General features: G+C 40.8%; 1 protein-coding gene across 3 annotated transcripts in view; it reads left to right on the forward strand.

Moving 5' to 3' along the window:
* Positions 1 to 23,443, forward strand: part of EDAR (ectodysplasin A receptor) — a 70,645-nt gene that overhangs the window by 36,599 nt on the left and 10,603 nt on the right. For all 3 annotated transcript variants that reach the window (XM_042867445.1, XM_042867444.1, XM_042867443.1), the window contains exons 2-5: positions 6,896 to 6,964; positions 7,789 to 7,911; positions 9,130 to 9,311; positions 13,332 to 13,417. In XM_042867445.1, the coding sequence (XP_042723379.1) occupies positions 6,914 to 6,964; positions 7,789 to 7,911; positions 9,130 to 9,311; positions 13,332 to 13,417 (442 nt within the window). In that variant the 5' untranslated portion in view covers positions 6,896 to 6,913. The remainder of the gene's footprint in view (positions 1 to 6,895; positions 6,965 to 7,788; positions 7,912 to 9,129; positions 9,312 to 13,331; positions 13,418 to 23,443) is intronic.

The following is a 23,443-nucleotide window of genomic DNA, read 5'->3' on the forward strand; positions in this document are numbered from 1 at the left end:
AATCAATCCATGGAAAATAAAAACAACTGTGGTTTGAGCTCTCTTAACAATTTTTCTGTCTTTTAGCTAAGAAATGCAAATGTGCTGCAGAGCTAGGAACAGACATTATTTATTAATGGTCACTGTAGGGTTTATTCTATTTACATTTTCTGTGAATTCTGTTGATGGTCACTGTAGGATTTCAACTCAATTTCTTCCAGTTAAGTATTTCTAAATTTTTCCACCTCTATACTGTCAATCAACAATTACAGTCTACAAAGGATATCTGTTTCTTCTAAGACTCTAAAACTTATCTGCTTCCTAAATATCATCAGGCTTGAAGGTGCTCAGCAGCTCACAGGATTGTACCCTGAGGAACAGAAGCAAAGTGTGAGCTCAAATCCTTGTTGATCTTTATAATGCAAGCCAAAGCTCAGACTGCTCTCATTATGTTATCTGTCAACTAGAAAGCATAGAGCCCTATAAAAGGGAAAAGATTTTAGAAAAACATCATCATTGCTTGAGTGGTTTGTATTTTCCTAATAGGCTGCTGATTTTCTGCTCCAAATGGGAGGTAACACATGTCTCACGAATTAAAGAGAGCTTCTGAATCTAAAGAGAGCTGCTTTCATCACAGCAATTTCAGCTCACCCCTGAAAGTGCAGTACCAAAAGTGAGTGTTCTGTTCCTTAGGCAGGGCCAAGCCCTGATGTGGCTCTGGTGTTATGCAGCAGACAGAGTAGATATGAGTGCAGTTCCTTGTTATTTCTTGCATGGGGGGTGTTTGATCAAGAAGCCTGATATGCTCATTTACAGTTCATCCAGGTCTGTCCTATTCCTCCTTCCATGGAAACTCCAATGCCCTCTGGCAGCTGTGAGCTAGTTTCGGTCCCTGAAGCAACTCTCCCCCTGCCTGCTGCTGGTCTTTTGTATGAGATGGCCCACCAAATCCAACTGAGGAAGGAAGTGACCAAGCTGGGAAGAATGTGTTGTAGCACTTCCTGGCAGGCATTAGGAGGGACTCAAAATAAAAGCGAAGTCTTCATGAAAGCCTCCTTCAAAAAATTTTGGTTTTGGGAAGGTTGAAAGGAAGCCTCTCCTGATGGGGAAAATCCTCATGGGGGCTGGCCAAAAGAAGTGAAGATTTTTTTCTCCATTACAGACATGAGGGTGCTGATTTTTTATTTTTTTTTTTTGTAATTGTGTGTTAGAACAAATCCCAGATTATTATTATTTTTTTAAATTATAGAAAACAAAAGAGATCACATGACTTAGCCTAAGGGTCAAGGCAGCCTTTTGACTTGGGGAAAGTACAAGTCTCTGCTCACATTTTTGCCCTCATGAGCCTTTTGTGCATAAAATAGCACTGATAGGAGAGCTGCAGCAGCTGCCTATGCATCCAGAAGTCTTAAGGACCTTATCCTTGCTCTGTCACTTCTCCACCAAGACACCAGACTTCCTAGAGGTAACACCTCTGAAGCGGGCTGGGGATGCACCTACTGCATGCCCCAATTTCCACAAGCAGACAAGCTGCATATAAAAACATGTAAGGAGAGGCCTTTCCTTCTTTCTCTCTTTTGTGTTTTTTTCCTGCATCATATCCTTTATTCTTTTATTTTTCTTCCTGAAAACATTTTCAAAAAGCTGATGGCCTGCTTACACGAGAACCAACGCGTGTCTTTGTGTAAGATGAGGAAACAGCTTTGGTACAGACTTCCAGATACAGTTTCCAGATAAGCCAGTCTGTGAGGAGACAGATAGCTATTAGTCTTAATAGCCCCCACATCTTCAGCATGCATTGTCCCCATTGGCAAATTAAGGAATCACTGATGTCCCCTCTAGTCAACATAACTCCCACAGGAAAAAATCATGTTGCTATGCCCAAGCAGTTAATTATTTTTCTGATGGAGGTACCAGATCACAGAGGCAATTAAAGAGGTATGTGTAGCTTGAGCTGTTGTAGCTTCTTTTTGATGTTTCAGGTAAAAGGAAGGACAGAGTTGTATCTTTTTCCGAGGTAATTCTTAAGATGTATTTGTAAGGTCAAAGTGATATAAAGTAGATACTGGAAAGTGCGTAGTTCATCTTACCCTGCAAATGCATTATTGTTCTGTGCACTGTTTTGTTTTGTTTTGTTTTCTGGTGCTCACAATAATACAAACTGTAACCAAGGCTACACAATAGTTTTCTTCATAATCTCTGTGTTTTCATTTGCTTATAGTTTTCTAAGTTTATTCTCTCTCCAAGCTTGCACTGCCATCATTGTCATTCAATGATGTGTTCCGAGACGCCTCTTTCTTCCTGAAAGGAAAATTCAAACCACATCTTTGTTTTTGAAAGGCTGGAGCCAAACTGAACTCTGCTGCTCAACTCTGAAATGGATGAGGCCCTGCAGTGAGGATTATATGCTTATCTCCGTTAAGAAGGATTTAGCAGCATCGGAGCAGACAAAGATTATCTACCACGCACATGCAAGAAACTGTGATAATCTGCAAGAAGGCGGTTCACAAGGTTCCTCTCGTAAACCTTGGGAACTCAAACAGGCTCTGAATTTGTTGGTGGCACCTGTGAAGCTCATAATGATCAACCCTCCTTTTATTTATACAAAACTTTTTGTCTCTCGTTCTCCTGCCCAGAATGGATCTGTACGCATACAGAAATATCAAAATGGTGAAGCTCTCTGAGACAGCTGTTGTGCCTTTCTTCTTGCGAAGTCAAGATTTGCGTCCTTGAAGTGTATCTACATTAGTGATGAAATTAAAGAAATGCAGAAACACCAAAAAAACCCCCTTCTCTGCAGCGTTAAGAACAGATTTCTGTACCTTGATCCACATGTGCTTCTTCTCCTTTTTTCATCAATTTCTATTTAAACAAACAAAAAAAAGTCTTGATGACAGGAAATTAGTTTTTACACTGTGTTAATACAGAAGCCACAGAACTAAAATAACAGTTAAGACCATTTATCGAAAGCTGTTTAGCTTAGACCACCAACTACTGTAACCTCACTGTTTGCGTATTCTACTTCTTTACTCCATTTACTCATGGATACTGCAAACACAGTGGCAGCGCTACTTAATTATCTAAGTAAATTAAATTCAAAGGCTGACTACAGTGAATGCTGCTTTTTCTCCTTCAGACAGCATGAACCAAGCATTTTCTGCCTGGGGACATATGTATATATTTATCTATTTATGTGTACCTGCCAGTCCATGGTAAGATGCCGCAAAGACTGTACAGAGGGACCTTTCATCTGGGAAGAGAAATACTTGAGTGACAGGGACCCAGGCGTCTCTTTTCCTATTTCCCCAGGCCAAACTTGTGCCTCACAGTCTCCTGGAGAGAAGCTGAGACAGCAAGTCTCTAGCACCTCTTGCTGTGGTTGCCACTAGCAAAATAGTCTTCCTTTTCCTGTCAGCCTCTGTGCGTATTCCTAACAGTTATTAACGAATATGCCCTGAAAGGCAAATATGGCTGTAATTAGCAACCCCCTCTAGTCAGGCTGAGACTTGCTCTGTTGCACACCTGATCTGCAAAGACCTGAGCCTGTATTTTACACCTCCTCTCCAGACACCCGCCTGTCCTCAGCTGAGGCATGAGTCAGGATGTGCGGAGGACTCGCTGGATGAGCTGCTGGAAATCCCATGTTGCATAGGAGCCATTGTGTGATCCCTCTAAAAATACACTTCCAGCTCCTTCCTGCTGATGACTGCCTGCCATCCTATGGGACCGTCATTTGTGTATTAGTCAAAACAGGCAGACTGACATTACTCCACACTGGTTAATTCTTCATTTTTATAATGAAGCGTTCTTCAGCTGATGATAATTCTTCAGCTGATGCATTGCTGCAGCTGATATTTACATGCACTTGAAGAAGGACTGGATTTGTAGGACAAAACCACCATGAAGCTTTCCCAAAAATCATGTGTGGTGGAGGGGCAGAAAGGATTTTCAAAATGATTTCTGTTCACCAGTACATGTTTTAATCTGGATTTCCTACACATGCTTCAGTACCAACAATGAAGAAAATCAGCAGTGGCCCCAAACTTCAGCTTTGCCTACCAAATGTTCATAGATAAAGACTTTTATAGAGCAGCATAGCTCTACATAGATGCATGATCTGCTCTTCATCTCCTGAACTAAGAAGTGCCTTAGCGTGCCCTGTGCCACAGGGACAGCCTTTGGTTTGCTGTGGAGCAGTGTCCAAGGCTAGTGCTGTGGCTCTCAGTATGAGATAGCAGACACATCCTGAATGCCTGATTTCTGTTTTGTTCATTTGAAAATCTGTCTTGGAAGCCAAATTTGTGTAACCCGGTGTTTCCCTCCACCCTCTCCCTTGAGGCCCTGGGCTCCTCATTTGGCCCCTGGAGGCCTCCCAGGAGCAGTGAGTACCTGGGAATATGAGGGGGAGTGGAACCACCTGTGAATTTGTTCAAGCATTCCTCACAGCTAATTGTTCTTAATGGTTAGGGCCCATAATAACTGGATACTTTTTCCCTGCTTCTTGGCAGACACAGGCTGACTGTCCAAGCTCGGCATGTTTCCACATATGTCAGTTAGAAACGAAAGTGATCTTAGCCTTAGAAAATCCCTTGTTCTGCAGACAAGATTAATGTGTGATAGCTTATATAGCATGGGTGTAAATTAAAATGTTTGAAAATTGAAAGTGAGCCTAGGTGCAGCCTAGCATGTCTTGGTAGACACCAGCAGGTATCATTCCAACTGAGGAGCTACTTACATCCCAACTGCCAGAAACCTCCTACATCCCCACTCCTCTGCACTATGAAAATAAAGTACGTATTTTGATTTTTATCTTTGAAAGGAATAACAAAATAAATAGAAAACCACACACATGCTCACAAATTAGAAAGTAACATTGCCAGTTTATGGCAGCATACTTGAAAACGGGGGTGAATAATTAAACATTTTGTTTTTCCAATACGAGGAAAAGAAATCTCCCCTTGTGTTCATATCTGGCCATATTCAGCACTTCGAATTGTTGCATTTTTTACAGTTAAAAACTATTTGCCATATGCTTGACGTATTGCTACGTATAATAGAATGCAAGGAAAAAATGTATGTTTACACACAAAACGTACCCCGACATGTATATTTATATTGAAAGAGAAAAATATTGTATGTATGTACGTATAACTTGACACTTCCAACATTTTGTGTAAATAAATACCAAATGGATGGAGAAGACTGTATTATACATTAATAGGCAAGACTTCTTCATTTCCATTTTTCAAATCTGGCTGTGATTGCATATAAGTACCCCAAACAGTAAACATCTGGGTGCCTCGAAAGCCAGTGAAGCATGTTTTTGTGGTAAAACATGTTTCTAGTGTAAAGTTAAATATTCAGACTTCACTAGTGAAAATTTGGGTCCATACCCAATTTATAATAAATGTGATGACTTTGCAATACCACTGTGGAAACAGCCTTGATAATATTCATAGCTGAAGTTGAACAAGCTGTTTTATAATTAGGATTCAGTTTAACAGACGTGTGTGTGAAGATTATGTCCCTGGAACTTTTCCAAGTAACTGTACTGTCATAGCCAAAGCCTTTGTCCAACTTAAGTGTTTGACAGTTCATGCCATGGCATGAACTGTTTTCTATCTCTCACCTCCAGATTTAGGACAGTTTATCTCCGATTCTCTTTTGTTTCTAGGTTTCAAAGCGCAATTTCCTGCAGAAAGAAATATACTCATAACTCACTTTGTCCACCCACCCACCCGGTTACCTGTCTCAGCTAGCCCAATTGCTAGAAGGAGCATAGAAAGCAAGTTCCTAGCTTGATGCTGGCGTGATGCGAGTCTACTTAATCCATTTAGTGTTTAAAAATGTAAATGTTAGTGGCTATCTTGAACACTGAAGTGCTGCTCTAACATAGATCATATGCTTAAGTGTGGCACAAAGAGTAATTGTACTCTTCTTCTGAGAGCTTAAAACTTTGCAGCATCTGAGACCGGCAAAATTTAAAGAGCAGCTCATATCTATGAGGACCTAAGTGCTGCAAACATTTGCAATATGAAGCCGTAAAATCCCTAAGGCATATTATGTACTCTAACAATACCATTTAATATGTTGTATCATACAAAACAATTTGTGCCTCTTTTTCCTGTCTCATTTTATCCCTTAGAAAGAAATCCAGTACATGAATATGTAACATTTGCTCTTATTCAAAGTTATTCATAGAACTGAATTTGAAGAAATGAAATAAATTAGCACATGTGTTTACAAGAGATCACAGCCTTTATTTTCCTCCAGCCTTTGTAATAGCACTTAAAATACAGAGTTCAGCTTCTTCCTTGAGCTTAACCTCTTACATCAACAGCCTCCCTGTCAGGAATGAAACATAGCCAAGGCTTGCTGCTGAAGGCTGCTCTGGGCTTTCCCTGCAGGTCCATGGGTGCCGGCGATGAAGGTGTAGCCCTGGAGAGGCATCTATCTGTGCTGACGGCCCTCATTTCACTCCTTGGCTCTCCTTTTTGACGCTTCATCTGGACCTTTCCTAGACAAACCTGATCTAGTGGGCTCAAGGGCACAATCCAGGGTTATCTACTGCCCCCTAGCTCTCTTTTGTTTTGCGGTCAGAATGCAGCTCTCGGTTTCTCCACAGGAGGATTTCTCATTAAGCCCAAGAAGTGCCAAGGGTTCATAGCTCACTCTTCATCTTTGACCGATTTTTATGCAGGTTGCAAGGCCAGGCTGCTTCATGCTTTGTCAGAAAGGCAGTGCGTGTGGGAGCACACGTGCACATCTCTCCCTTTTTTGTTTAGATCTGTGTGTAACTCTGGGCATTGCTCCCATATAACCTGTGTTCTGATGATGAGCCCTACTGTTCTTATTTTGTCAACACGCACACATATTTGCTATTATTCATAAACAATCACCAATTCTATCTTTCTAGGTAAAATATCAAGAGAACATGGCTCACCTGGGAGAATGTAAATGGACTCACGTGTTCCCTTTTCTGGTGGTAGGTATCTACGTGCTTATAGGTATTTCCAATGCATGGGGGCTATTTCCAGCAGGGGCCATTTGAGTCTTTGCAAATGTCTATGAATTGCCATGTCACATTTACAGGTGTCTGAGCTCTGGACTTCGAAGCAATGATCGGTTTCCAATCTAAGTAGCACTCAAGCATCTCCTTCAGTGCTGCTTAGACTGGAACATCTGTCTAAATGTCTATTTCCTAATATGGGAGAGGTCACTCAGGAGGAGGGTGGAGGAGAAGGACCTAAAATGGAGCAGAAATAGAGAGGACATGCTCCAGCCCACCTGGCTGATGTGTCATGTGAAACACAGCTGTGCTGTGATTGAGGCAGCTCATTATTTCAGGTTATAGTTGTCCTTTGCAGTTATATTCTTGAACGCTCATTAATATTGTGAGGAGTAAGGGTGTAAACTCATGCATTTGCTGTGCTAGGAAACAGGAGAATTATCAGATTGGGAACCACATCTTTCAATATTTTAAGGAGCAGCTGTGATAATAGGCACCAATATGAAATCCATGATCTCCACCATCCCAGATAGCTTTAGGGATGTTTTGTGGTACAGTGGCAGCCCCCACCATAATGGCTGGACAAGGGGTGTTTTATGATACAATGGCAGCCCCCACCATAATGGCTGGACAAGGGGTGTTTTATGGTACAATGGCAGCCCCCACCATAATGGCTGGACAAGGGGTGTTTTATGGTACAATGGCAGCCCCCACCATAATGGCTGAACAAGGGGTGGGAACAAGGGGTGTGGAAGGGAGGTGGTGGCACTGACAGTAAAACCCCAGTGTCTCTGGTGCAGGTTTCCTTGGTGTACTCTGCCAGCGCTGAATACTCCAACTGCGGTGAGAATGAATACTACAACCAAACCACCGGCATGTGCCACGACTGCCCCAAATGCGAGCCGGGTGAAGAACCGTACATGGTAACTTTAGCATCTCAATCCATTCTGCTGGTTGGGGGACATGCGTTGAGCTCCAGATGTGACTTTTGTGGGATGGCCAAGAGGACTCAGGATGCACTTGGTCTGCAACACAAGACACTCCCATACTTAGCAAGCTGGTGGGAAGTTTTAAGATGGAAAATGCAATTAGTCCTGCCTAAAAACAAATGCTCTGTTATGTAGTGGTGATGCTTTGATATGAGAGAAAATGAAGAAAGAAATAGATTCTTGAGCAATGTACCACTGAGGCCACACCTTCCTAATGTGGGAGCACTCGTGTACAAAGTTGCTGTGGGAGCACGGCCCCATGCACCCATATTCATCCATAAGCCACATCCCAGGCCCTGTCTGTTAAAACTCATAGATTTTAAAGCGTTGTAACATAAAAGTTTCACACACATTCTCTGCCAGTACATTCTCATCTCAACAGCTATTTAAAATCTGACAGTGCCGTTCTAGCATTGTGATAAATAGGTTACTCTGGCATGCTCGCTGGCCCCCACACAGAGAATTTAATTTTGCTCTCCCGCTAAGATATTTTGGCACTAGAGGAACTTGGAAGCTTCTGCCACGTTTTAAATTATGGTTCCTAAGTAACCGTTTGATTTACAGCAGATAATTGTTGAATATTAAAAAATAAATTACTGAAATCCTGTTTGGTTTTAATGGGATAAACATCCCACTGCAAGAATTTCACACAGTTGGTAGTCCTGATCAAGGATGTTTGAATAATAACCACTTCATACCAGTTTTATTTAATCTAAACACGGTGTTCCAGGACATGTGAGCTCAGAGGTTACCAAACCTCATGCAAACCTTGCTTTTTCTAGTGGTCCTTGTGGCCTTATCTGTCATGAAAGCAGGATCACCAATATCCCTGCTGAAACTGCTTCCCCTGTAATTTTTTCGTTTGCTCTCCAATTACAGATTGCTTTTTATGTGAACAGCAGCTGAAATTCACTTCCAAGACTACAGCATGATTTAAATAGCCCTAAGTGGTCACTTTTAAGGAGTACGATGCTCCAGCTTTCTTCTTCCCTCTCCAGGACACAGTGTATTACATCCTTATATACCTCCCCGACCTTCTTAGGGCAGATATTAAAGAACTTAATGCTGCATCATGCCAGATATTACATTCCCTTTTCCTACGAGCCATTGTACAGCACAAGCCTGTTTTCTAATGACTTCGTATTGTTGCAGACGTGTGGGTATGGCACCAAAGATGAGGACTATGGCTGCATCCCCTGCCCGTCAGAGAAGTTTTCCAGAGGAGGTTACCAGATATGCAGAAGGCACAAAGACTGCGAGGGATTTTTTCGAGCCACTGTCCTGACACCAGGAGATCAAGAGAATGATGCAGAGTGCGGGCCTTGTCTCCCAGGGTAAGGATTCAACCTTTGCTCTGTCCAAAGAGCTGCAAAATACTCCTTTAATATTAAAATCTCTGATAGCTTCTCTTCATGTCCTAGCTGACTGTAGGTACAACATCGGTGAATAATACCTGTTAAAACAATAAGCTTAAATATTTCAAAAGTATTTGTGAATCTAGTAAATCAGGGCATGTCACCGTTCTTACCGTAATCTCACCAATTGAAGCAACAAACATCAGGGAAAAAAGAAAAACTAGGAAAAACTGAAACTTCTCTTACTAGAAACAGAAAGGGAGTATCTTATGTAGTATAGGTGTGTTCAAGAAGTCCAGCTTGGCCTCCAACAGCACATCAGAAGCCACATTATAGATTCTGCATCCTACAAACGAGCTCCATGAAGATGCCTTGCATTCCCTGTAGGCTCCACGTTGGCACTGGAAGTCAGTGCTTCGAAACATAAAATATCTCCTCTCCAAACATGACCAGCTGGCCAATTTGTCAGCAGCTGACAGCATTAGCTCACATAGCTGTTAGGAGGAGGTTCACCAAGGCAATGTTAGTCTCTCAGGATCATGGTTAATCAGCAGAGAGAAAGGGGTCTACGGAGCTGCCAATGTGGTCTGTGTGCTGTTATACAGAGTAAAAACAAGTTCCAAGGCTCACTGAAGGAACTAAAATAGATGCTGTTTTATTAAGTCCATCTTTTCAATGGCCCATTAAGCTCAGTATAATTTTGATAGTAATTATGAGAAAACAGTTTGTTACATCAGATATGCTACTAAAATATTATTGATTATATTTCCTTTTAAAGTCTGCAAACCCAAAGATGAATTTACCTTTGCAACATTTTTCTTTTTAAACAAGTTAATACCCTATAATACAAACTCACCTTACTTCTGAATTTCTGCCTGTATGCAACTTCAGCTTAGAGGTGTACCTCCTCCCAGCGTTTTCTTTTGTACTGTTTGCAGACACAGCATAGCCTCAGCAAAGGAAACTGCTAGAGAGGCCCTACAAGACTCCAGGTTTATTATATCAGCAAGTCTGTATGAAGTTTTCACAGTTTACAAATAAAAAGAAGGACTCGTCTAACTGCCAGCCAAGCAAACTGATGATGTGATTTTAAAAGAACTCCGTCTCAACTTCCCCTCATACATCATAAAGAACAAAAAAGTTAAATAGTGGCCACAGTTGCTGTTTTGCAGTTTTGTCAGAACTAATGAGGTCACCCAGGTGGGAGTGGGGTGCTGGCTGAAAATAATCAGCTTGCACAGCTGGTACTTGGGGAGTGATCTGAAAACATTGTGTTTGCACAGGTGTAACCTGTAGCAGAAATTGGGCTGGAGTCTGGCTGTGTGCAGCTCCTGGGATGGTGTAGTAGGTTACAGCAGTTAAGGAGAAACAAAGACTCACTCTGAGTTCAAAGAGATGAAATTATGAAGATAAATTAAATATGGGCTGAAACATGGCCTGGAGCCTTGATCAACCTGGACAGCCCAGAAGTTCCATCTGTGTCACAACAAGGAAACACAGAGCATAAGAGCTGGTAGGCACTACTGCCTGGCCATTCTTTGCCACTGCCCCAGTGGCAGAGGGAAAGCTAAGCTGGATGAGTGGCAGTGAGCAGAGTGCTCCCTCACCTGGGCTCTGGTGCTCCAAGAGCCTCTAAGACACAGGCAGTGAAAAATTAAGGTCTGCATTTTAAGAGGACTGTGCTTCTGTAACATGCTGCAGGCTTTCTTCACATAACATCCCTTATACTGCAGTCTCTGTCTGTGGGCATCTCATCCCTTTGCTATTTGTCATCAGCTGAGTAAAGCAGCCTAAGGAAAAGATGAGCACACAGGGAGAATGTAAAGGCTTAATTCCAAAGCCATAGTCTTCAAAACCAAAGTTCAGATCTCTGGAGGTACTTAGACTCAACCTCCTGGGACACTGCAGGCTTCCGCTTATGCTCCTATCCCAAAGCACTTCAAGCATGACAAATAGTGTAAAGAATGAGGGAATGAGTTACAACTTGGATTCCCCTCCCTCAATGGAGTGACCTGTTAGGTCTTTAGCCAGTGAATTTCTAATGAAATAAAAGCCCTCCCTGCAGTTCTGGGTAAGGCAGCTCATGCTTCCACCTATGTGCTTGCCACCTCCCCTTTACTTTCTGCAGATTGTCCTACTATCTTGTTCCCAGGTGTGCTGGTACTTGCAGGAGGAAGACCTAAACATGATGCTGTAGATTCTTCTTCTTGGATCAAGTCACCAAGTTTGACATGGCACCACTAAGATCAGTCCAAGTTAAAATACCGTGTTGTTAAGCAGGAGAACACATTCATTTTTCATTTCAGCCTTCACTTCTGCATCTTCCCTCTAACACTTCAAAATAACCTAAAAAGTGCTAAGGAAAGAGTAATAATAGGTTTTGTAGTGAAGAATAGCACCATGAAAATTAGTGATTTTGTTATTGGTCCACTTGTTTTCTATAGTTAGTAATATAAAGCAATCAGACACTTCCAGCATTGCTTTAAATATTAGTGCATAGCCAGAAACTTGTCTGTTGCCAGTAATTCAGAGAAAGCCATTAATATTTGCAATTGTAGAGCTTCCTATTCACATATGAGAACAGTTCCTTGCCCATGAACATCCTCTTCAGTTTTCTTTGCCTGTCCTCCAACGCTCTGCATTGTGGTGAAAACCAAGAAATATTCCACCAGCTTGTTTTAATTAACTGTCAGAAGGGCTGTATATCTTCCCTAAACCACTGTGGCTATTAGGTTGTAGATCCTGACTGTTCCTGTATTTTTCTTTATAGATTTATATGTATCTTTGGTCTGCTCCTCTTATTTTATTTTATTTTTTTTTTTTTGTGGTTGGGCAACCATTTACTGCTTATTTATTAACTGCTTTGCAGCCCCCCATAAAAGACAAAAGATAATGATCTTCTCTTGAGAGAATGGCAGAGTGGCAGATAGAGCACATGAGCCAAAGGGGAGAGTAAGAGTGAATCTTTTAATGCCAGCAAATTAAAAACAACAACAACAAAAAGAGGAACTGTGTTCAGTGTATGTGTTCCTTTAGTTATCTCCAAGCACCATCCTCCATCCTGTGACTCAATGTGCTTAATTTCCTGTACCTGTATATACTATTTATAGGCTGGGTCATTCATTAATGACCAACCGATTTTGATGGACGGTTTCAGCAGTAACTTTCTGATGTATAAATTTTCCAGGAAAAAAAAAAACCCAAAACATTCTGCACATACATAGACAGCATAAGAGCAGAAGATCCTTACTTAGTGTTTATGACGTTGAGTTCCTATCAATATAGAATAGACTATGACTATTCATTTCTTCACTAAAATTTAGCATCTGTAGAAGCATATCCACTGTGTATGATTTGGATGTATTTTACTCATTAGATTGTATGTGGATCCAATTCTTGTAGAACCAGTTGCCAAGACTAACTTCAGTGGCTGCCCAGTTCAAATCATGAAAAGTTTTTCATCATGCTGTAACTCCACGGTCAAGGGAACTTCAAAAAAACACAAATGGTTGTAAATCCTAATCTGTCCCTGTAAGGGTAGTGTTTTCCTGCATTTGCTATTTAGATTTGGTTCTGTTGCTGAGATTATTCTTATAATGCTTGAGAAGAAAATCAGACAACCATATCTAACTGATGGTCTTGCCTGAGTGACCCCTGCTTCAAAAATAATGTTCTCTTATTCTGAAAAGTCTTATTTCAGGGTATGCTGTATGCTACAGCTTGAACACAGCAAGGAGAATAATGTTGTTTTAGGCAATGATACCTTCTTGTCGTGCACGCTTGATGCTTGATTAATTGCCTCTTAGGGGTAAAAGGAAGAGGAGAAACACTGTCTCTATTCAGGCAGTTTAAAAAAAATAATTATCTTTGCATCAAATTGCTTATAAAAGTGTTTTTTTTAAAATGATTTTATCTCAGTATAATTGTCTGCTGATGAACCATGCTTGGATGCAGTATATTAATTTACACTGTTTTGCCTCATCTTGCCCTTCATTTCAGTTACTACATGCTGGAAAACAGACCTCGAAACATATATGGAATGGTTTGCTACTCATGCTTGTTGGCACCTCCTAACACCAAAGAATGTAAGTGCTCATCAATTTCTCTGCATTTCATCTGGTTTTGACTTGGATCATCTGGAAGCTCAGTATGAAGTCTTTCAGCAATGATTATTATGTTCAAACAATAACTCAGTCTCCAGTAAAGCAATTTCTGCTTCCAACTAGCCTTGCCAACTAAGGAAGCAAATGCTGAACATTTGGGGAGAGATCAGAACCTTTGATTTTAGGACCTGCTATTGTTCAGTTATGCTCCAGCTTTCATCTATTAAGACATCCCATGCAGGACTTATTATGGTTATTTAACCAAGTAGGACACCACAAAACTGCAATTTTTTAAATTCAGCTTTAGTTCAACTACGAAGAAAACATGGAAAAATTCACAGATGTCAATAAAAATGCATCACACATTTTTACATCCTTTGGTTTCCGGGTGACACAGGGACTGATGCTGGAGTGTGACAGTCAGCACTGATAGGAGAGCTAAATCTGTGGATTTCATTGACAAAATAACCTGTAGTTTGCTGATTGAAAAAAGATGTATGTAAGTGTATATGACATCCTGGCAGTTCCTATTCATGTGTGCGATAGCTGACATCCTCAGGCCAAGAAGAGGAAAGACAGCCTGCAATAGCACTCTAATGCAGATGTAGCTCCCCAAGAAGACTGCTTTCTCCTTTGAAGCATTAAGAAATTGAGAAAAAGAAAAGGAAAAATAAAGTTCCCTCTGAAAGAGCAAATGAGTTGGGCACTCCCTCAGAGAAACTGGAGTAGATCAGGAGAATAATAATAATAATAATAATTTCATACATATATATATATATAAAAGACAAAAACAAGCTGTCTGCCAGAGAAACCTGCTACATGTAAAAAGAAAAGCCCATTAAAATCTTTGCCATGAAAAGGAATTGCAGCACTTTGCCTACTTGTTTTGAAAGCAGTGGATGACACAAAGCCCCCTGAACATTTATTTATGTACAGAAATAGCAATTAGTTAGTTCAGATGCTGCTGAACTGTGTATGGTTGGTAACCTGCACGCCACTTTAAAGGAGGAGGATGGGTTATTAACATCTATTATTTTTCCTAAAGTGCAGGAGCTTGGATTATACATATCATATTGCAGAGAATCCTAGGGTGGTAGTCCAGGAGGAGGCATTCTCCAACCCACGTGTATGCCTTGTGGCTGCTCAGCTGTCTGTCACCTCTCCCTGCCTGGCTGCAGGACCCCACTTGGTCCTAAAACATGTGCTTCTGCCCCAGAGACAGGAGTGGCAAGGCCAGAGGGAGTGTGGTTCTGTTGAGATAAGGTCTGTCCTAGGAGGCAAGGCAAGGGTGCTGGGGAGGACCCTGGTGTGAGAAGTGGGAGGAAGGTGGAGAGCTAAGTAGAAACACAAGGCTAAGAGTCTCAGTGGGAGATGAGGGCTTGGGATAAGAGGAAAGGATGCAGACACATCTTCTGCATGCCTATGCAGGCTGGCTGCTCTGTCAATGAGTATATAGTCACACCCACTTCCAGCCAAGAGCCTAACAGTGCTATCGCTGCTGATCGTACCCAACACTGATGGTACTGAGCTCTGCAGACTGACTTGATCAACAGGTGATCAGTGAAACTTGGCAAACAAACAGACTGAGAGCCTAGCAAAGAGAAGGTTCCAGGGGGACTTTATAGCAACCTTCCAGTACCTGAAGGGGTACTACGGGAAAGCTGGGGAGGGACTTTTTGTAAGGGCATGTAGTGACAAGACAAGGGGAAATGGCTTTAAACTGAAAGAGGGTAGATATAGACTAGATATTAGGAAGAGATTCTTTACTGTGAGTGTGGTGAAACACTGGGACAGGTTGTCCAGTGAGGTTGTGGATGTCCCCCCCCTGTGGAAGCATTCAAGGCCAGGCTGGATGTGGCTTTGAGCAACCTGGTCTAGAGGGAGGTGTCCCTGCCTATAGGAAGAGGGTTGGAGCCAGGTGATCTTAAAGGTCTCTTCCAACCCAAACCATTCTATGATTCGATGAAATTGCCCTTCCAGCATGCCAAGTCTTGCTTCAAGATGTGGGGTGTTCATCTCAACAGTTCCTTGAGATGCCACCAGCCAGTATAGAGATGCACGTTTTATCCCAGATTTGCTTTGTTTCCAAAATAGAAGATGGCATGAGATAGTAGGATTAATTTGAGATGAATCACTTCTTAAGCTCCAATACTCTGTCTTAAGCACACGCTGAAATGGATCTTTTAGTAGCATAAACATACTGTAGCTTGCTTATGTGGCATGGAGCTACCTGAAGGTCTTACAGTTATTGCTCAATTCAAAACACAAATTTTTGCCTTTTTGGGAGTATTTGGCAGATACTATATATAATGTATATTTGCAAGGGAAATGTGAATTATACAACTGATTAACCACTTGCATTTTTAACTTGACCAACACAAGAATAAATATATTATCTTTGGGAGTAGTTTAGATAGCCTACAAACTGCCTGAATACTCATGTAGCAAACATTAGTCCTGGCAATAATAAATGTTATCATTTTAGTTAGATCCATGAAACTAGCCATTTGATTACAACTGCTGAATAGACCAGAAAGGTTTTAAAAATCCAAATTACTCAAATCACTGAGATCAGATTATTTGGTTTATAATGTCTAAACTTCTGGATATTGTTTGTAATGGTGCCTTCCTGGCTCACAGACAAAAACTGGTACTCCAAATGGAGAATCAGTCTTGCTAAAGGAAATGTTTTCTCACTGTTGTTGTGCAGGCAACACAAAATCTGGTGTTAGCAAAAGACTTTAAATATAAGTAAATATAAAACCTTATTACCTTATTTACCACATGCTTCATTACCATCAAATCATACCAGTCAAAGAGAAGTTATCATGTCAGTGTTGCACAGCTCCATAATTTTTTGAGGTTTGCAAATGCCAAACTAATCTAACTTCTGCACTCTGAGCATGTAGCCCCAAAGCAAACGTGATTTTTGTCACATGAAGAATAATATCAGCTCTTTGGTATGAATGGTTCCTATACTCAGAACTTCTGCCTATTGGTGGCCATTGCTTCTCCCTCTGACTGTCATGATGGAGGACCCAGGAAGTATTAACAAAGTCCATACAGCCCCAGGCCTCTTCAGTTCCTTTACTGAGACTTCAAAGTAGCATTGAACAGCCTTCAGGAGCTTCAACCTTTTAAAGTTTTCCAGAGTGCTGCTCCCCAGAACTGCCTGTTCTCCAAATGCTTTCATGTAACTGGAGAGAGGTGGCCCAAAGTGTTGCAGGGAAACAAGGGTGGCAAATTACATGAGTAGGAAGCCAGGTGTGACAAGTTCTGCTTTAATACTTTTAGACACAAAAATTAAGGCAGAGGAATCCCATTTTAGGCCTTCCTTAGGTTTGAGACTGACTTGAAGGACAGTGGTGCTCTCCTTAGCTGGAAAAATACTGTCTGGGAGCTGCTTGATCTTCCTGTTACATAGGGCCAGAGTAAGAACTGAGCTAGGTATGTGTGCTGCTGCAGGGAAAGCTCAAAGACCTCACCTCACCATACATTCTACCTGGTAGAAAAATATTTGGTTTTGATCAAAGGATAAACAAACAGCTTTCAACTCCAAGAGCCTGCTGTGCAACTTTCATCTCCTAAACAGTCAATAAACCTTGAAATGGCTGAGGAAACAAGATGAACACCCCATGTCCCAACATCTGGAAATACTAGTGTAAAGGGTATGGGAGGTGAGAAAGAAACTCCACGATGGGCCCATGTTGCTTTTATTTTTTTCTTCTCAAGGGACCTGAACTGGAAAAAGCACAAGTAGCGTGGATCAGAATGGGAGGAGAGAGAGACATGTAGAGGTCAGATATTTAATCAAGATAACTGTATCGCCAGAATGCAGTGCCGAAAATCTCACTCTGGACTGAAAGATAAAAGCAGTAATTCTCTGTGCCCTGTGAGGAATGTCAGGTTTTGGTGGTGGCTTGTGAGAAAAGTGCTGGTAGGGAACAAAGAGTGTGCTTATGTGAGCACAAAGATGTCCACTATGTATGCAGGAAGGCTTTTCCTTACGTGGAAAAGAGTTTGTCTTCTGAAATGAGTAAGCATCTCCATAAGGATTTCAATTTTTCATGTCTTGTGCACTGTGAAATGCCTCTGTAAGACTTTTGGGCCCTCACGTCTACTGTGTATGAGCCTCTGGGCACAGAGGAGCACAGTGTTAAAACATTGAATGTGAGGCCTTCAGCAGTGCATGAAGAACATTGTGAGCCATCCGTGACCCATGCTGACACTGAACTGGGATGTGTTACCTCTGCGATAACTATCAGCTTTGCAGAGGGTAAGGGAAGCAGCTACTGGATGCAGATTTCTGTTGCAAATTGGAGGATGATGTATTGCAGGTAGTGAGCACCAAAACACTTTAAGATGTGGCTTCCCAGAGTTAATGGTGCTGGATTTGCTGTCAGCAGTTTTGGAACTGAAGTCACTTGAGGCCTTTGAATATGCAGAGCTGTTGGTTATTATTTTGCTTTCATCCAATGTAGAAGGATATGCAAAAGACAGAAGAATTTAACCTACATGGAGTTTTCTCTGGCAGATGTGCATCTGCTGCTGGAAGGGATGTTATCTTTATCTTTGAGCAGCTGCAGTTCTCAGCCAGTTTATGTGTGTTAACTGCTCTTCTGTTTGAACTTTGATATTTGCCATTTAAGTTCAAAATTGATGGAGAAAAACAAAACCAAACTCTGCTAGAAAATCTTGAACATTATATTTTGAAGTCATTATTACCCAATTAAGACAAATATGTAAACACTTATCCACTCAAACTACTGATGTAGGGAATTTCAGCAAGTGATTGGGGGTTTTCTTTTTCTATGTGTTCTTGTGTATACGTGGACAAAGCATACTGCTAACTCCTCTTATTTATTTTTCCTGGCCATAGGCATGAATGCAGTTGTAATGATCAACTTGTGTAAGTTTTTAAGTAAGTCAGTAGTGGCTTAGCAAAAGACAAAAGGGAGGAGAAAAAAAAAAAAAAAGGAAGAGAACAAAGAAAAAATAAATGTAGTCAAGTTATTTTTGAACTATCAGAGAGTGAATAGCATCTGGAAACATAAAAGATGGTATCTATTGTTGTATCGTTAGGACTTCAAAACCAGCTGAGCAGATGAGACAGAACAAGTTACTAACAGGCTGAGGGCTCAGTGCAGCAAGCCCTCCTCAGGGGTCGCTTCTATACCCACATGTTTAAGGTTGAGCCTCCATAATTGAAACGTATAACACAAGCAAGCCTAACATCAAAAACACTTGCCTTGGTGAAAAATAATTATTTCATAGGTTTTTGTTTTAACTCTCCAATCTTTGAAACATCACTAATTTTCTTTTCTTGCCAGTTTTGTCCTTTTGTAATACGATCAACATTGGGATATTTTCCTTCTGTTTCAAATTAGGCTTACAAATGAATAGGCTTGTTAGCTGGAGCTAACAAACTATTTATTTATTTATTTATTTATTTATTTATTTATTTTTGAGTCGTTTGATCTCTGAACACCCCATTCCTCTTTACATGTGGAATAGGAGAAACACTGAAGGCAGTGCTTTATTGTTCACTGGTGGTGTGGCCTTGTACTCATTCCCTCAGGGCCTGTCTATACCTAATATTGGGAGAAAATTGGCCAGCCTCAGCCATAAACCTTCCAGGGAAAAGATCTGAGGATCAAATATGGACTTTGCCCTCTTGAGCAGCCAGGAAAGCTGAGCCCAGGTAACATTGGGTATCATGCAGGAGGGCATCTGGTGCAATTGCAGCTCACCTGAAAACTCTGAGGACTTTGGGCCATTCCCTCTCACAAGTGTGAGGTGTCCCTGCACATCTACCTGCAACATAATAGCACTGTACAGTTAAAGCTCTCAGTAAATCTTAAACAAAACAGTAAATTGTCAGGCTAAGGCCATACATCTTACTGTCCTCAGCACTTTTCCCTGCCCCAGCAAAATAATGGGAGACAAAAACTAAAGTTAAAAACATTACACAGCATGAGAGTATAAAGTATGTCTTTAGGTGTCTGAGCAGTAGTGGCTCCTTACAGTGAGAATGACCAGATCTGAAACTAAAGTCTGTAGGAATTAGGGTTAGGGTTATCACGAGTTTTAAAAGGTTCAAACCAGGGAATTTGTTTGCTTCTCGCTCCTCCCAATTTAATAACTATCTAAACTAACTGAAGAATCTGCCTGAGGCTACAGTAAATATTGAACTGAACTGCCTTTATTCTTTATATCTCCTGGAAATAACAGGAAAATCCAAAGCACTCAAGTAGTCCTTCAGTGCCTGAGATAATTTCTGCTGTATGTGATTTGCAATATTATTAGAGTTGGATAATGTTTGTTTACTAAGTCCATATGTAGATGCCTTGAAGAGCAGCTGGATTTTGACAGCAGCTTCAGTTCCATGACTGTTCAAATGGACAGGGTTTCCATAGGAAGTTCTTCCCTTAAGTTTGAAAACCTTTTCTGTAAGTACCTGAATACAGATTGACATTAATTTGAAAATTCTGATGTGGGCTTTCTAAATAGCTAGGTCTTTATTTATGACCAGATTTAGTTATAACCTAGTTTCCGATTAGTTTGTCAGCCATAAACTTTCTACCTTTATTGAACTTCAACTCAATGTAATATATTTTTCCATCTCATATTTCAGGCTGCTGGTTATTAATTTGCGTGGGTGCTTTATCTTACTTCACCCATTTAAAATGGCCACAGTGCCTGCAGGCACAGCTCAGCTGGCAGTAACAAGTATGGATTGCCATTCATAAATGGGCCATGGCTGTGGGAAGTGGGGTGCGAAAGGAGAGACAGCAAACTGCTCCCAGTAGCAAGGAGCAGACACATAGAGGCAAAAAGGCATTTTTTTTAAACACTTTGTATTTCAGGATCACTTTGGTAGTCTGTTGCAGACACACTTTGTGTGTTTTTATAGTGAGTCATTAAGTATTAAATAAACTTCACGAAAAGCTGTTGCTAGCTAGGAGCAGCAGTCCTTTGCACGGACCAGTAAGCTGCCACTTACAGCAACATATGTCAGAAGCACATATGGTCCCTGCTGCACCAGATTTCCTCCAGGCACAAACACTTGTGAGAGGGCATGTTGGGCAACCCTCCCCTCCCTGTGCCCTCCTCGTCCCACAGATCTGGCACATTTGTTCATCACTTCTTGCTATAAATCTGTCTTGAGATACATAAACAACAGCAATAGTCCTGTTACAAAAAGCAGAATGGTTCCTTAGAACAAAAATGTTATGTTACTATCCTGCATTTGTTCACTGTGGGGACGAATGGCTGTCTGCATGGCAATTTACGTTAAAGCTATCTTTCCAGTTAAAGAAACAAACAACAACAAATATTCAAATCTGAATATAGGTGAAATTGTTCTCTTAATCAGCATATGCTGCTTTTTAATGAAATAGTATTTAGACTCTGCTGATATCTTTTTTCTTTTTTCTTTTTTTAATAAAAACATAATGCAAAAAATGGCAAAGCTTCACTGATAAGCCTTCTTCCTAGTGTCTTTATCACATTCCTAGAATATTACTTACAGGTGTCTAGGAATACAAACCACTCCTTTGCACAGCTATATTACAGCCATCACTCTTTTTTGGGGCTTAAAACAGAGTTATTTCCATATGTTGTGCTGTATCATGTTAGGATGTCTCTCCCCGAGCTCTAAGTCTTCATAGACTGTGTTAGTGTCATCTGTATTGGAACCAAAGTTAATAATGTAGCTGAACACAAAACTGGATGTGCACAGGAACAGCTGACACTGGAGTCATGGTGTACTTCAAGACTGCTTTGCTTTGCTTCTATTTGTTACTTTGCTTCTTTTTGCTCAAATGAAAAAAGGCATGAACTGAAATTCTGCAGAAGCTGGCATTTTTGGTTCCCCTTGTAGTGCAGGTGCGTGAGTTGGCACTTGTTTCTAAGCCACATCTAAAGAAAAGTCTTGGCTCATAATGAATATATCAAATTATTAAATTTGATAATAGACTTAAAATATGCATAATATCTAACTCCCACACAGGCATATGTGCAAGGCCATTGAGTTTTAGCATCAGGCTACCTCTTGCCATGATAGACAGCACAGAAGCACCATAGCCCCATTCCCATGTAACCAAAGGAAAATTCCTTATGCAGGCTCTTCCAAAGATGAAAATGACCACCCTTGTGTGTTGGAGAAGCTTTAGTGTGTGTAGAGTGGGCAACACGCAATATCTTCATGTGGGTAGAGCTGGGTGGCAGTAATGTTGAAGGACAAATAGACAGCCTTCCCCATTACCATTCCTGTGAAGTGCTGCTCCCTGACATACCACCAAGGCTCTCCTTCCTGCTACAGATGAAAAACCTTACGTTACCAATACCAAGTGATTGAATGATTGAAGGATTAGGCAGAAATCCTTCAATTACTCCACTTTTCAAATGAAGGAACAGAGAGTATGATAAACCCTGCTTATAAAGGAGATGAACTCAAGCTTATTAGATAAACTGCAGGCAGACAGAGCAGAGCAGTTTGCCATATTAATTGAAAGGCAGTGGAAAGAAAGCTGCTGTTGACTTGTTGCAGCCTGTAAGAACTGCACAGAATTGCAATTGTCTGTAATTGGGTTTGCCAGGAGATGGCAAGAAAAGGCATAAGCCTAGTAGCTGTGGACATGAAAGAACAGACTTGTCTCTAGCTGCAGCATTGGCCATTGACTAGGCTGCTTCCAGTGCTCAGCTGAAATGAGTAAATATAAGGTTGAAATGAAGTGTGATTCATTTCAGTTTGTGAAGAATTACTAGCAATCTTACAAAGTACCTGTCTTTAACCTCCAGTACAGAGGGACGGTATCTTCATCTACTGATGTGTAGATGCTCCACTGCTGTGCTGCAGGTTCTGGAACTTATAAATAATTCTTCCAAGAACTGTTTCAGGGAAGGGACCGGAATCAAGATATATGCAATCTGCCTGCCATTTACATAATGGTAAAAGCATCTGAATTAACCAATTAGTGCATTTAAAGCTTTATGAAAACACTCTGTCAGTTTCAAAAATTCCTTCAGTTTTCATAATAAATGAGTTCATTTCCTTTCAAGAAATGACTTTTGAAAGAAATTTTACCGTTGTTAAAGGAAATATCTTTTGAAGACATCTGCAACTTGTACTTTGTGGACACTAAGAATGTACACTTTGCATTCACTACATGCAGCTACATTTTATGTTAGGTAATATCTTTTTTCTTCCTTTTTTTGGAAAACATTATTCTTAATTTGAAGAGCATGTACATTTCTTTGTACTTAACCATGGAACATTTCTCAGACCATTCCAGGCCACTTAATTTCCTGTCAGCTTTACCTAGTGGGTCGAATTTCTTGTGATATTTACTGGGTCAAAAGAATGGCTTGGTGAGTTCTCAGCTACTCTAGCTGCCACACCAGCTTGCTGAGCCATGTACTGTGTGATTGGAGCAGTCTTCTGGCTTTAGGTCTGCTGAATTTAAATGTCATCACTGGATTTTTTCTGTGCACAGCTAATATAAAGCAGAAGGGATTTTTTTATCCCTGCTCCCAGCCAGAGGATGGTTTTCCTTGGCTGTTCATAGTGGCTGTTTGCATAACCTCCTCACCAATTATTTGAAAAATTATTTGAGAATCAAGAGAATGTTTTCTTCCAAACCCAATGTTTTCATGCCTTTCTTGGAATTCTATGCCAATACCACCCTGTATTTTCATACAACATTCTCATCAACAACCTTATTCCCAGTAATATTCACTATTGTCTAGTATTGTGAAAAGATGTTAGTTTATGACTTGGCTTACTGCTTTGAAAATATGGTGTGTGGCAACATGTGAAAGATTAATAAAAATATTAGCTAACTTTTAAACCGAACTGTAGAAGTTACCAAAGGAAGATCTCCACTGGACAACCTCATTCTGCCTGCAAGAAACAGTGCTTGAGGTACTTCATCTCACTGTTTTTGAGGGTTTTTTTCCCCCTTGGATACAGATTTAGGAGGGGATCATAAGAAACAAATTATCCAG

The sequence above is a fragment of the Lagopus leucura genome, unplaced genomic scaffold (assembly GCF_019238085.1).
Source record: "Lagopus leucura isolate 7727_CA_CO unplaced genomic scaffold, USGS_WTPT01 Super-Scaffold_100001, whole genome shotgun sequence".
NCBI classification, from domain to species: Eukaryota; Metazoa; Chordata; class Aves; order Galliformes; family Phasianidae; genus Lagopus; species Lagopus leucura.